The 13,675-nt window shown below is 39.9% G+C and overlaps 1 protein-coding gene across 7 annotated transcripts in view; it reads right to left on the minus strand.

Annotated features, from left to right (window-relative positions):
• Positions 1–13,675, minus strand: part of LOC122401030 (kinesin-like protein KIF13B) — a 116,365-nt gene that overhangs the window by 15,790 nt on the left and 86,900 nt on the right. For all 7 annotated transcript variants that reach the window (XM_043402889.1, XM_043402893.1, XM_043402890.1 and 4 more), the window contains exons 3-5: positions 5,182–5,345; positions 2,881–3,149; positions 157–404 (exon numbers count right to left, since the gene is read on the minus strand). In XM_043402889.1, the coding sequence (XP_043258824.1) occupies positions 157–404; positions 2,881–3,149; positions 5,182–5,345 (681 nt within the window). The remainder of the gene's footprint in view (positions 1–156; positions 405–2,880; positions 3,150–5,181; positions 5,346–13,675) is intronic.

Genomic DNA, 13,675 nt, shown 5'->3' on the forward strand with positions numbered 1-13,675 from the left:
TTAAAACAGAGTAACAATTATTTCTTTCGATCTCTATGGTCTCGGTTAGGTCTAGGTTATTTTTTAAATATTTTTAATTTAAAAATGCGACGAAAACATAGAAGCGACTTTGTTCGCCAAAATGGCGTCCCGTGTAGATTTCGATCGAGCGTTTACTTGTTTATATTGCTTCCTTCTTTAAGCCTATCGCCCACTGCCCCAGTTTTCACAGCCCTTTCGCTCCCTGCTAAGTCCACCAAACTCATTCTGGAGACCTTCTCCCCGCTGACGCCGCTTTTGGTGTCCGTCAACGTTTGGGTGAGGATCACGGAGAACACTGCGTGCGACCGGGAGCTCTCAGAGTTCATGTTCGTCGCCGCCACCGTCCTCGACTTGTTGCCCTCCGCCATCAGATTGTCAATATCCTGCGAAATTGTCGACGCTTTTAACTCTGCCACTCTACACAGTCATACTGCAAATCCAAACAAATTAACCCCACGAAACTGGCGCCCCCTAACCTCTCTCGAGTCTCAAATAAATTGCATTAAAATAGTTCCATGGATGGTCGATAAGAAATAAAATTACATTTACGGTTAAACAACGGTGTTAATTAGTTCCTAAAAAGAATGTAATAACTCTTAAAAGCACGCGAACGTGCATGGGAAGTTAATTAATAGCTTCGTTTTTCGAGGTTAGGTTATGTACGACGGAGGATAATAATGAAATTCGTATTTAGATTAAATTTATATCGACGGCTCGATTATATCGGTAAATAGGAAATTACGGTTAACGAACGATTCTAATTAGTATCTGGAAGTACACGGTTATTCTTTAACGAATATAAATGGTCGAAGCGTTGCAATTGCAACAAATCGCGAGAAGCTAATTAATAGGTTTGTGGATGGTTCCATGAAGATAAAGGGCCAAGAAACATTCTCTGAAAATACAACGTATACGAAAGAATAATTCTAACGTCCGTGGTAACGCCATAGCAAATTGAAACTTATCGCGCGTTACTGGTATGCGCGAAACATGTTTGTTGCATAAAGGAGGCTGGCACTGCCTTCGCTGTATGTAAAACGACCTGATTTTACTTTCTGAAAGGATCGTGTATCATTACCTTCGTTCGTTTAATATTCGTACCACGGCCGAACGATCGCCAGTAGCCGTTTGATTTAGATCGATCACGATCGTGACGGTTCAATCAATTTGTTAAGCTGCACCGATAGACTGGTTTTGATTGTCTCGTTAGTCGAGAAACAACAGCCTTGTTACCGTCCATATCGAGAGAAAGTTAATTTGCTACGGTACGAATCGCCTATTTTATAATTGACGACTTTGTTAAAACTCATTGGAAGATCTTTATGGATGCTAACGATACCTATAGGGCTTTGCAAAAATGTTATTGATATTGAGAATCTTTTATTTTCACATCGGTTTTGTTCTACACGTATAGTTCGTTCCTGGCAGCTACGGCGAATGGCCGGTTACAGAAATTAAATTGATGAAGCACTGCAACGACAGATATTGATCATAACGGTTTCACTTTGGAACCGAGCCAGTTACCAGTCAAAACAAGCGATAAATAAAGAAGAAACGATGCAGTCTTTCCTGTATAGAATACGCAAGAACGGTGAACATCACTGAGGATTGATAAACGTACAATTAAGGATCAGTCCCGTGAATTATTCCTATTACCTATTCATCATTTTCCAAGTTTAATACTGTTAGGACGATGGATTGGTTTCAAATAAATACTCCCTACGGTTTCACATTTAATTAAGAGCATTATATTTCTAGATGAAACGCGACGCGTGTGCATCGCACGTGGTTTTCGAGTTGCGTCGACAAAAGGACGCGTACGACTGACGTAGGAAGAAACGCGTGATTGGTTCCAGCCGCTGGAGTGGGGACGCGACTAATAGAAGCACGGCGTCGAGCCCGCGAGATTTAAACTGTCTAAAAAACACGTTTCACCCATACATGGATAACATGACTTTTCACTTGAAGAAACTAAATCTAGACAAGACTCTTGAATTTTAACGAGACTACATAAAGAAACGGGCATAGAAAAGTTATCTATATTTCTATCAGAATTTCGGGTACTATCATCGATATTTTCGATGCCTTCGAGAGATGCAATTTCGTCGTACGCGAAACCGACGGTTCCCATTCGTAAAATTCGATTACTATTATCAGTTACTATTATAGTAGTAATCCGATACACGGGAGAGCTGAAAAGCCAAGTAGTACGGAGTTCACAAAGGACATAGAGTTTCATCCTATTGAAATATCTAGGTTGTTCGCGGTGGAAGTTAACGATGAAACACAATACCGGCGGAACGGACGAGCTTAACAGCTTAAAATTAATCAGACGTTTCGCCACCTGGACGGTTTCATTTCCGAATGTACACGTAATTGAAGGAAAAATTGATATCTTCGTCATTTTATTTTTACTGATCCGTAGTTTTCACAAAATGGCCGCCTCGGTGGACTTTCTCCGGGTACAACCTAAGGGTTGTTTCTAAAGCAACGAACGCAGATGTTGTTTGCAGAAACATATTCTCTCTCCATATTTATTTCTTCCGGCTACTGAAACTAATGGCACCGTGCATCGTTTGTAACGCAAATCCGAACCCAGAAAAGATCTCATTTTTCTCTCAGAGTCCCCAACGATGGTTTAATTCCTGGTTCATAACAGTGAACAAAATTGAGCAAAAAATATGTGAACTATTTTCTTTAATCGACTCGAAAATAATTTTGGAAACATTTATTTAAACCGAGCGCTTGCAAATTAAACGACGACTCGGTGTTTCCGTTGCCTTTGGCGGAAGTCGCGGAAGGGTTCGCCTGGCAAAGGCAAACAACGACGAGAAATAAGAAATAAAAGCGTCTCGTTACCTGGAACGATGTGACGGCGAGTTGACTGAGTCCGTCGACGTACGGCCCCAGGACATTGTGCTCCCTGACTTTGAGCGTGTGTTTGTTAGGCTTCGGATCCAGCAGGTCGTGCACCTTCTCGTTGTAGATCTCCATGTACGAGACTTCGACCTTGTAGCTGAGCTCCGAGCTCTGCTGCTTCGCTATCATGTCGAACAGGTTGTCGCACAGCCGCGGTATGATGCCCTTGTTCTCGCCGCTACCCATCATCGTGTACGACTTCCCGGACCCTTAAAAATTAACCAAACCCCAGGTCAACGACCCCAGAACACCTCTACGCAGCGAACAGGGGACGTTACAATCACTATGGACGATCGAGTCATCTTTATAGAGAAATCAAAGCTACTACGAAAATTTGCTTACCCTGCTTTATGGGCAATATTTCCCGTAAATTAAGTAGTTTATATTTTATTTTAGGAATATAGGGTGTTCGGTCATCGCTGCGAAAAATTTTAATAGGGGATTCTAGAGGCCAAAATAAGACGAAAATATAGAATACCAATTTGTTGATGGAGGCTTCGTTAAAAAGTTATTAACATTTAAAGTTCCAAGCGTACTAATTTTTTTTCTCGAAAATGCGAAGGATTTCGGGGGTATGTGTAATGACCAAAAATGATTGTAATTGACCCCCGCAACCGAAAATAATTTTTCCAAAATGATTTGAAATTTTTTTTCCCGTCGAAAATTTTCATACATTCTCGAATTTTTTTCTAGAAAGTGGGTAGGATTTCAGGGGTATGTCTATTCACCAAAAATGATTGCATTTGACCCCCGCAACCGAAAATAATTTTTCCAGAACGATTTGAAAGTTTTTTTTTCGTCGAATTTAGGCACCTAATTAGATTTTCGGTAAGGAATTTTTTTCTCAAAAATGCATAGGATTTCGGGGATATGTGTAATGACTGAAAATGATTGTAATTGACTCACGCAATCGAAAATACTTTTTCCAAAATGATTTGAAATTTTTGAATTTAATTGTTAATAACTTTTTAACAAAGCCTCCATCAAGAAATTGATATTCTTGATTTTCGTCGTATTTTGGCCTCTGGAACACGCCATTAAAATTTTTCCCAGGGGTGGCCGAATACCCTGTATAAAGAGTACGTCAACATCCGGATCGGATAAAAATGGCGGGAGTTATAGGGAGATGGCAAACACGCAGACTTTGAAGAATTAATTCTGGGATCCTATTTGCGTTTTAAAAAATGACTCAGATCGCAAAGAAGATCTTTCGACCACTCGAATAAAAATGGAATTATGGAAATATGGAAATCCTTCAGAGTTCTTGGGAATATATATCCCTTTCACCGGGCTTTGTATTCTTATCTGTTAGAATTTGCTCGCGAGACAAGGTTCCGGTCTGCCTGCGAACATAAGCGCTTGAGAGGATAACGAAAGAAAAGGTTAAATCCGATTCGTCGATGGCAAACGAGCGCCTAAGTGCACGGGTAAGATGCAAGGAGTCTTTAGAAGTGCATAATCTCATTTTTTTTTCTCTCTCGAAACCGTCCACGGGGTTGCGACACGCGGATCGTTGTTCGTCGTCGTCTGGGTCAATGTCTTCGTCGCGAGATCAACCGTGGACGTTTATCGGCGCTGACCTCTCTAATTGCGTTATTCCCGTTGAGCTAACAACGGTGGAAGACGTTCCGTTATCAGAGGGAACGAGCAAAGACGGGCGGTATCTGGACGAAAACAAATTTTTATGTGCAGTTTCTTTAATGAAAATTACGACGGCACGAATAACTGGAATAAATCGAGAAATTTGTTATTTATTCATTTTCTGAAATGATATTTGCAATTTCAATTACTGTTTCAAAACTAAGAATCAAATATGGCGTAAAATTGATTCCACGAAAATAGTAACAAAGTTTTAATTTTATTTTTTTGATTTGCACGTAAATATTTAATTATCGTACGTTCAGTTTTGTCTCTGAAATGGCGCGTGGAGGTTGTGAAGGTGATTAAAAATCACGTTCGGATACAAGCAAAATACAATCTCGCGCCCGGTCGGTAACGATAATCCCGTCGTGGAGACTTAAAAACCGCACAATGCCAGCGGCGAAGTGACAAATCCGTAATCCGACACGCTGTTACAATGCAAATGAAACGAGACACTGATCAAAGCACGTGGAAACGTTCCGCGTGAAGGGAGTTTAATCGGCTGCGAGGTGCGTGGGTGTGGCTACCCGGAAGGTCGCGGATCCCAAGGTCGAAATATGTATATTATACGTCAGGGAAATTGAGATTTCCTGTACCTACCGGTTTGACCATAGGCGAAAATGCAGGCGTTGTAACCCTGGAACGCATTGTCCAAAATATCGCGTCCCAGGGCGTCGAACACCACCTCTTGACTTGCGAAACTCTCCGCCGCCGGGTCCAGGGAGTGGAAACAGTGATCGAACGCGAATGTTTTTGGTTTGTTCCTGCAACAACATTAAAAATTTCAACGTTAAACCAACGAGTAACGCTGTGTTCGTTGTATCGAGTCGGCCATATTGGATATAGCGTCTATCCGCCATATTGAATAGCAAGCAATCTGAGCCCTTGTTTCAATTTGATATTAATTCCATTAAAAATTAGCACTTTTCGTGGCAATAAAAAGTGGTAAATGATCGTAAAAAAATATATTTTTCTCTCGATGCCCAATATCCAACTAAGAAGTTAAAATGTTTTATTTATTTTCACAGTACTCTATGAGCTGAGAATTTAGATATTAAACGGAGATTTTAAATATATTTTCTTTAGTCTCTGTGTTGTATTCTACGTAGAAAAGCATTTATGTATCTTTGATCTAACTAGCGAAGCGTAGCTTAACTAATTTTAATTGTGTAATTTGCATCAATTAATTAATCGCTTTTATAGAGCTCTAGAATCAATTATAAGCGAAGACTGATTCGCGAGGTTGTTTACGAATCGCAAGAATAATTCTCCGTCCTCTCATTCTTTAAAAATATACAGGGTGTTCGGCCACCCCTGGGTCAAATTTCAATGAGGCCAAAATAAGACGAAAATCAACAATATTAATTTGTTGATCGAGGCTTCGTTAAAAAGTTATTAAAAAATTAAATTAAAAAATTTCAAATCATTCTAAAAAAATTATTTCTAGGTTCTAGGGTCAAATATAACCATTTTTGGTGAATACGCATACCCCCGAAATGCTACGGACTTTCGAGAAAAAAATTCAAGAAGGTGGACAAATTTTTCGGCAAAAAAAAAATTTCAAATCGTTCTGGAAAAATTATTTTCGGTTGTGAGGGTCAAATACAACCATTTTTGGTGAACAGACATACCCCCGAAATCCTACGCATTTTCGAGAAAAAAATTCGAGTAGGTCGACAAAATTGTCGACAAAATTAAAAAATTTCAAATCGTTATAGAAAAATGATTTTCAGTTGCGGGGGTCAATTGTAATCATTTTTGGTGAATAGACATAACCTCAAAATCCTACGCATTTTCGAGAAAAAAATTCGAGTAGGTCGAAAAATTTGTCGACAAAATTAAAAAATTTCAAATCGTTCTGGAAAAATTATTTTTTGGTACGGGGGTCAATTACAATCATTTTTGGTGAATACACAGTCGGTGACCGAACACCCTGTATATAAACTTACCAACGGACATATTTGCAGACATTTATCAATGTTAACTCTTTCCGGGCAGAGTTTCGTCGCGTTCCCAGGTGGTTTCCCGCGCGAAACAATAACATTATACCGATAATTACAAATATTTCCCCGTCTTTCCTTGATTTACAGGCCCACGGGACGTCGATATCGGAAAAATTCCAAGCATTGTCCGCCGCGGAAGTTCGTTTCGCAACCCTTTCTCGCACTAAAAGCATCCACGATAGTAAATTCGATTGTTTCCCCGAAGGGGGAACCAAATCCGTACGAAACCTATTGCTAATGAATTAATCACGGGCAATAAAATAAAACTAATTTACCTTCAGAAATTCCCTGTTCGAGTTTATCGCCGGATAATCGGTATTATAATGTGAAATGCAATTATCATGGTGGCCGATAATTTGAAAGATTTGCCTGCCAAACCGGCGATAAATGTCTTTATTACTCGATTCGGGGGCGTAGCTAATTACCTGTATCAACGATTTTGAAACACAGACGCGGATCAAATTTTATCGCGGCGTTCCTATCTCGATAAATATTGGGAAGCAGATATCTGTCGATGCTGCTAAGTTTACAGAGTTAGCCTAGTTTCGAAACAACAGTTTTTTATTTCGTTCGCGTAAAGATTCAAATCTTACATCATACTATTGGGGAAGGATCAATATTTTAGATTAAAATGGTGAACGTTGGACCAAAATGGAGGCTCTGAAAATATAGATTTTTTTCTTAAATTATAGTCAGGTCCAATTAGTAGAATGATCCTTGTATTAAGTTTCAAAATATTGACTTTTTTACAGATCATTGGAGAAGGAGCAATCTCTTAGAAAGATTTTTAAAATTGAGTTTGCTCTCCCAAGAATGGTGAACATTGGATCAAAATGGAAGCTCTGAGAATACAGATATGTGGGTGTGATTTTTAAATCACGTTTGCAGGGGGTTAACGAAAATAAGATGAGATTTTATTTTCACGTTTGCACGGTTTATTATCGGAGATAGAGGAGGAAACACACGTGGTGCATGCTGGAAATGAAAGCGATTTCCTCTTGTTCTGGATATCAGAGCACGACCCTGTCTCAAACGTCAAAAGAGTCGGACTCGTTCGAAACGACCAGGCGTGTTATACGCATCGAGCAACTATTGATTTCCCGTCGCATTTTCTCCTCGAGTAATCAGTTTCCATCGGTTTTTCCGCCCCGGAGAAAAACTGGAACATTTAGTCCGCGGCAACGGCGAGTCATGACTTCGACGCGAGTCCAAATTTAGGTTGCACGGCTCAACAAGTTACCTCAAATCCCTTAATTCAATTCTACGTCAATGTTTATCATCCCTCTATAGTCTTATCTGGCTTAAAAATGGCTGGACTAAGCTATAAACCCTGATGATAGTCCTTGATCCTCTTGACTGTCATGGGGGTCACCGGTGACCGTCACATTTAGTTACGTTAAATCCCTGGAATCAATTTTATGTCAATATTTATCATTCTTCCGTAGTCTTATCTGCTTCAAAACTGGTTAGACTAAGCTATAAATCGCGAAGATAGTTCTTGATCCTCTTGACTGTCATGGGGGTCACCGGTGACCGTCACATTTAGTTAAGTTAAATCCCTCGAATCAATTTTATGTCAATATTTATCATTTTTCCGTAGTCTTATCTGCTTTAAAACTGGCTAGACTAAGCTATAAATCGTGAAGATAGTTCTTGATCCTCTTGACTGTCATGGGGGTCACCCGAGACCGCCACGTCTAGTTACGTTAAATCCATCGAATCAATTTTATGTCAATATTTATCATTCTTCCGTAGTCTTATATGCTTTAAAACTGGTTAAACTAAGATATAAATTGTGAAGACAGCTCTTGATCCTCTTGACTGTCATGGGGGTCACAGGTGACCGTCACATCTAGTTACGTTAATCCCTGGAATCAATTTTATGTCAATATTTATCATCCCTCTATAGTCTTATCTGGCTTAAAAATGGCTAGACTAAGCTATAAACCGTGATAATAGTCCTTGATCCTCTTGACTATCATGGGGGTCACCGGTGACCGTCACTTTCGACTTCCGGGCGCTTTGCAATATTGTTTCAGGCGGAAGTATACACTCTTAAAATGACAAAAAGAAACAGAGTAGAGAATAAGAATATTTCTATGTTTTGCGCTACAATTTGTACACATTATATTAAAGAATTATTATCAAAAGTACACATTGGTTTATTTCGATGGAAAGTTTAAAATTCGCAGAAGCCAAAGTGTACAATATTACTGTAACAATTGAAAAAATTAATACGATGAAAAACCGATGCTCTCGATGTCCGCGGAGGATGTTTTGCGCTTTCCGGTTTTCGGGATTCATTAAAAATTGCGCGCGAGAGGATCCTCCAACCCCCGGGGCGTCTAAATGAATACGATTTCAGTTGAACCGAACGTGAAAGCCCCCGATTTCGATTCAAATGAAAACCGCAAAACGCGGCTTCTTTTAATATTCATGGAAATTTTCAGGGCTGAGTTTCATTCATTCGCTCGATTTAAATATAAATTCGAATGCCATTTTAAAATCCTCGACACCACGCTGAATCGGTTATGATAGCATTTTTTTAACACTCCCGGCGATTAAGCCCGTCCGAAAACTTTAAAAAAAAATTATTCATTACGTAATAAATCCCAACTAGAGAAACGTTTTTCGTCCATTGAAAAACCTTTGTTAATACAACTTTCTGCCCAGACTCTCTGTGGCACTTCTTTTTTCTTTTTAATGTCAAAAATGGTACTTTACGTGTCCGAGTGTGATGTATACAGAGGGTAAGGGTAATATCTAATATTTATATTTTCTCTAATTTACAAAAATAAAAAAAAATATATTTGTTAGATAGGTTCGACGAGAAGCAATTCGTTTTATTTGTATCGTAAATCTTGGTATCCTTTCGAAGATTCTCTTTACATTATCTCGAATACGATTTCACACCTTGGAGAGGAAAGAATTTCGCGAATCAGACGTCGAATTTCCACCAGCAGAGTGTACAATATGACTTGTACGTTATATTATATCGACGATGGAGGGCGATTCCCTCGAATGGCTACATTTCACGCAATATCGGAGAAAGCATTCTTCTTACATCCTACAAACGACTCTCGCCCCATATGACGATTGTTCCGTGACATCGAACCTCACAGAACTCTGAAATTTCAAACTTTCGTTCTTGAAGAAAGTAGATACGATTCCGATGTCGACAAATTTAAAATAAATTTTCCCCCTCCTTTCCAAGCACTAATATTTAAAATTAATTCGTTTTCTCTTAGATCTATTATACTAAATAAATAAATAATAAAATTCAGCGAAAAACTCCATTATAATATTCGTCCATTTGGAATCTGAGAATGGAGAAGTTCGCGTGGGATAAAAGAACGATAAGTAGGGGAGGGACGGAACTTCCGGTCGGAGGAGAATTTTAAAAACAGTGAATTCGGTATCGATAAAAGCTCAGCTGTATTTAAACTATTCGAACTCCTAACTCTCGCCATAAAAATTCCGTGAAACTTCGCCAGCGACGGGCGATTGCTTAAACGCGTTAAAAGCAATCCCCGAGGACGAGTTTACAAGATTCCTTCCGGCGAGTTCGAGCGACGAGAACAGTTGGCGAGAAACGTTGTTGCCCGAGGACGGCGATTCCACGTCGGGATAAACGACGATCGATTCGACGCATTGCACGGATACCTCGAATTCTTATCTAATAGACAACGATTTAAAACGAAACATAAACAATCCCGTTCGTTCCTCAATTTTCCCTTATCTTTTTAATTCAATTTCAACCAGCAATAAAGATTATTCTACAACACAATTTAAAATAATATCCACATTACGCGAAAGAAATTCTTCGAGGAATTGCAAATAATTGCAGGCTTCCAAAGAGTTTTAATAAAATATCATCAACTGGTAAAAATTAATGGCAAATAAATTATACGAGAAATATAAATAATACTCGTTCCAACAGGCCTCGAACGAACCAAAGGCGTAGAATTATTCGTGACGCATAATTTCCTTACACTCATTGCGTCCTTCGTAGTACGTACAGTCGGAATATTGAATTCAAGGATGAACAGCGAGCAAAAATAACCGTTCCAACGAATTTATGCAGGATTAAATCCTCGGTCGGGGGGGGGTCGAAATTAAAAATGCGAATCGTCGACGCGTTTCTTGGCATTTTTAAAACGTTTGTTTACGCTTTCTGCGTTGACAGAATTTTTGAAAGTTTTCCACGGACCGAACGGGTCGAAACGCCGAGCCCCGTCGCGGCGATAAAACTTTTTCGATCGCGTCTCGAACGTGCCAAGAAACGTCTCCGCGAGTTTGGCAGAATTACCCAGAGCCGCGAGGGTTCGACTGCATGGCACCGTGCAGCATCCTAACTGCGTTTTAAATCGGGACAACAACAGCTACGTGCACGGGCAATTTGCATAATTACAGGGATGCGCGTTCCAGGCGAAAGGGGGGACGGGGGCAACGATTAGACCGGTGATAGAAAACTTTCGGAAGAATAATACCGACATAAAGGATCCACAGGAGCCTCGAGGACCGCCTAATGGCGCTGTTTCAGAGATTTGTTCGAGCCACGGCGCACTTTCGACCCGGAAACTCCGAACTTCGCATAATTTCGAAACGATACTACTCGCGAGCTATTGCAACCCCACGATACTACAAATATCCACTTTCTTAACCCGTAAAATTTGACATCGTCGCTTTCCTTTTCTGTACAAATGAAATCCTTTGAGATGTTCAATCGAAATAGAAAATTATATCTGCCATTTTGTTTCAAACGTGTATCGAGGAACATTTTTCTTCATTCTTGACAAGGAGTTTCTGATAGAATTTGTCTGATATAGGATTCGAAAAAAATAAAAGTTCTCCACGGACAAAACTAACCTCAAAATACGAGAATACCCAGCGTGGGTCAGAATTGACCCACGCTAACCGCGCGAGGATTAAAGAAAATGAAGTGTTCATTGTCAAAACGATACTATTCGCGAGCAATTGCACCCCCCTATGCTATAAACATCCATTTTCTAATACAAAATATTTTCTAATGCATAATTTTGACTTTGTCCTCCATTTTGAACTAAAGAGCGTTTCCCAAATAAATAACAATACTCAAACCAGTAAATACATTCGCCAGATCTAGTTAACCTCAAAACAGACCACAGCGTGGGTCACGGAAGACCCAACTGCACCGTATAACGATCGAATCGAATAAAACCCAGGAAATCAAACCATCTCTTGACGAAACGAGAGAATTGGGACTGTGTGGGTGCGTGTAACCCGTTTCTGGTACCAGAATTTTCTCTCTTACCTGTCTAACGTTCGCCCAGCAGATGTCGTTCGTTGATAGTGGGGTCGTTGAACGCAGCCCGAAACCGTCGCGACGAAAAAAAGGGAAAAATGGCAGGGGGTGTTGGCCGCGCAGAGGATCACGGAAACACTTGGCACACGCAAATTGGGCCGACCTCGAGCCCCCGGGTCGTCGGGGATCCCTATCCGCGTGTTTCTAGCGCGCTGCGGATCCGCGAACTTGTGTGCAAAGCCGACGCGGTCCGCTCGATAGTCCCTGTTTTAATCGAGACCGAGCCCCTCGACTTGGACACGAAGAGAACGGGGCTGACCATCGCGTGACGGAACCCCTTTCGTGCAAGAATATACAAGGTGACCGGTGAAATATTCAACGAGACTCACCCACATATGCCCGTTCCTGGCACGAAACGTTCCTACGTGCGCGCGACGGAATTTTATTCCGGTACCTTTCTCGTTCTGTTCATTCTATCTTCTTCCCGGAGGGTCAAGTAATATTTTTTTTAATAGAAATCCATTGGTTTCTTACTTTAGTATCCCCTTTGGAGGGCGATATTCTGGATTGAAGAGTGACGGTCACCGGTGACCGGTACTGACGAATTGCAACGAGTCAATTTATTCAAAAATTAAATATTTAACCCAGACATAACCCAGAGGGTCAAGTATTAGTTTTTTTAATAGAAATCCATTGATTTCTTATTTTATTATCCTCTTTGGGTGGCGATATTTCGGGTTGAAGAGTGGTGGTCACCGGTGACCGGTACTGACGAATTGCAACGAGTCAATTTATTCAAAAATTAAATATTTAACCCAGACATAACCCAGAGGGTCAAGTATTAGTTTTTTTAATAGAAATCCATTGATTTCTTATTTTATTATCCTCTTTGGGTGGCGATATTTCGGGTTGAAGAGTGGTGGTCACCGGTGACCGGTACTGACGAATTGCAACGAGTCAATTTATTCAAAAATTAAATATTTAACCCAGACATAACCCAGAGGGTCAAGTATTAGTTTTTTTAATAGAAATCCATTGATTTCTTATTTTATTATCCTCTTTGGGTGGCGATATTTCGGGTTGAAGAGTGGTGGTCACCGGTGACCGGTACTGGCGAATTGCAACGAGTCAGTTTACTCAAAATTAAATATTTAACCCAGACCTAACCCAGAGGGCGCAGTATTATGTTTTTAATAAAAATCCATTGGTTTCTTATTTTATTATCCTCTTTGGGTGGCGATATTCCGGGTTGAAGGGCGACGGTCACCGGTGATCGGTACTGACGAATTGCAACGAGTCAATTCAAAATTAAATATTTAACCCAGACATAACCCAGAGGGTCAAGTATTAGTTTTTTTAATAGAAATCCATTGATTTCTTATTTTATTATCCTCTTTGGGTGGCGATATTCCGGGTTGAAGGGCGACGGTCACCGGTGATCGGTACTGACGAATTGCAACGAGTCAATTCAAAATTAAATATTTAACCCAGACATAACCCAGAGGGTCAAGTATTAGTTTTTTTAATAGAAATCCATTGATTTCTTATTTTATTATCCTCTTTGGGTTGGCGATATTTCGGGTTGAAGAGTGGTGGTCACCGGTGACCGGTACTGACGAATTGCAACGAACCAATTTATTCAAAATAAATATGCTCATATCATTTGGTAATTTCTGTTCATTTACAAAACCATTTTGTAATGATTTGTGCAAATAGAATTGAGTGTATTTATTCAAAATTAAATATTTCTTCTACAATATTATCGCTTGTAAAATTGTAAATAAGATTTGTTAGTAATGTTATGAAG

Source organism: Colletes gigas, unplaced genomic scaffold, assembly GCF_013123115.1.
Source record: "Colletes gigas isolate AHSC1104 unplaced genomic scaffold, ASM1312311v1 Colletes_gigas_Sc00021, whole genome shotgun sequence".
In the NCBI taxonomy this organism is placed as follows: Eukaryota; Metazoa; Arthropoda; class Insecta; order Hymenoptera; family Colletidae; genus Colletes; species Colletes gigas.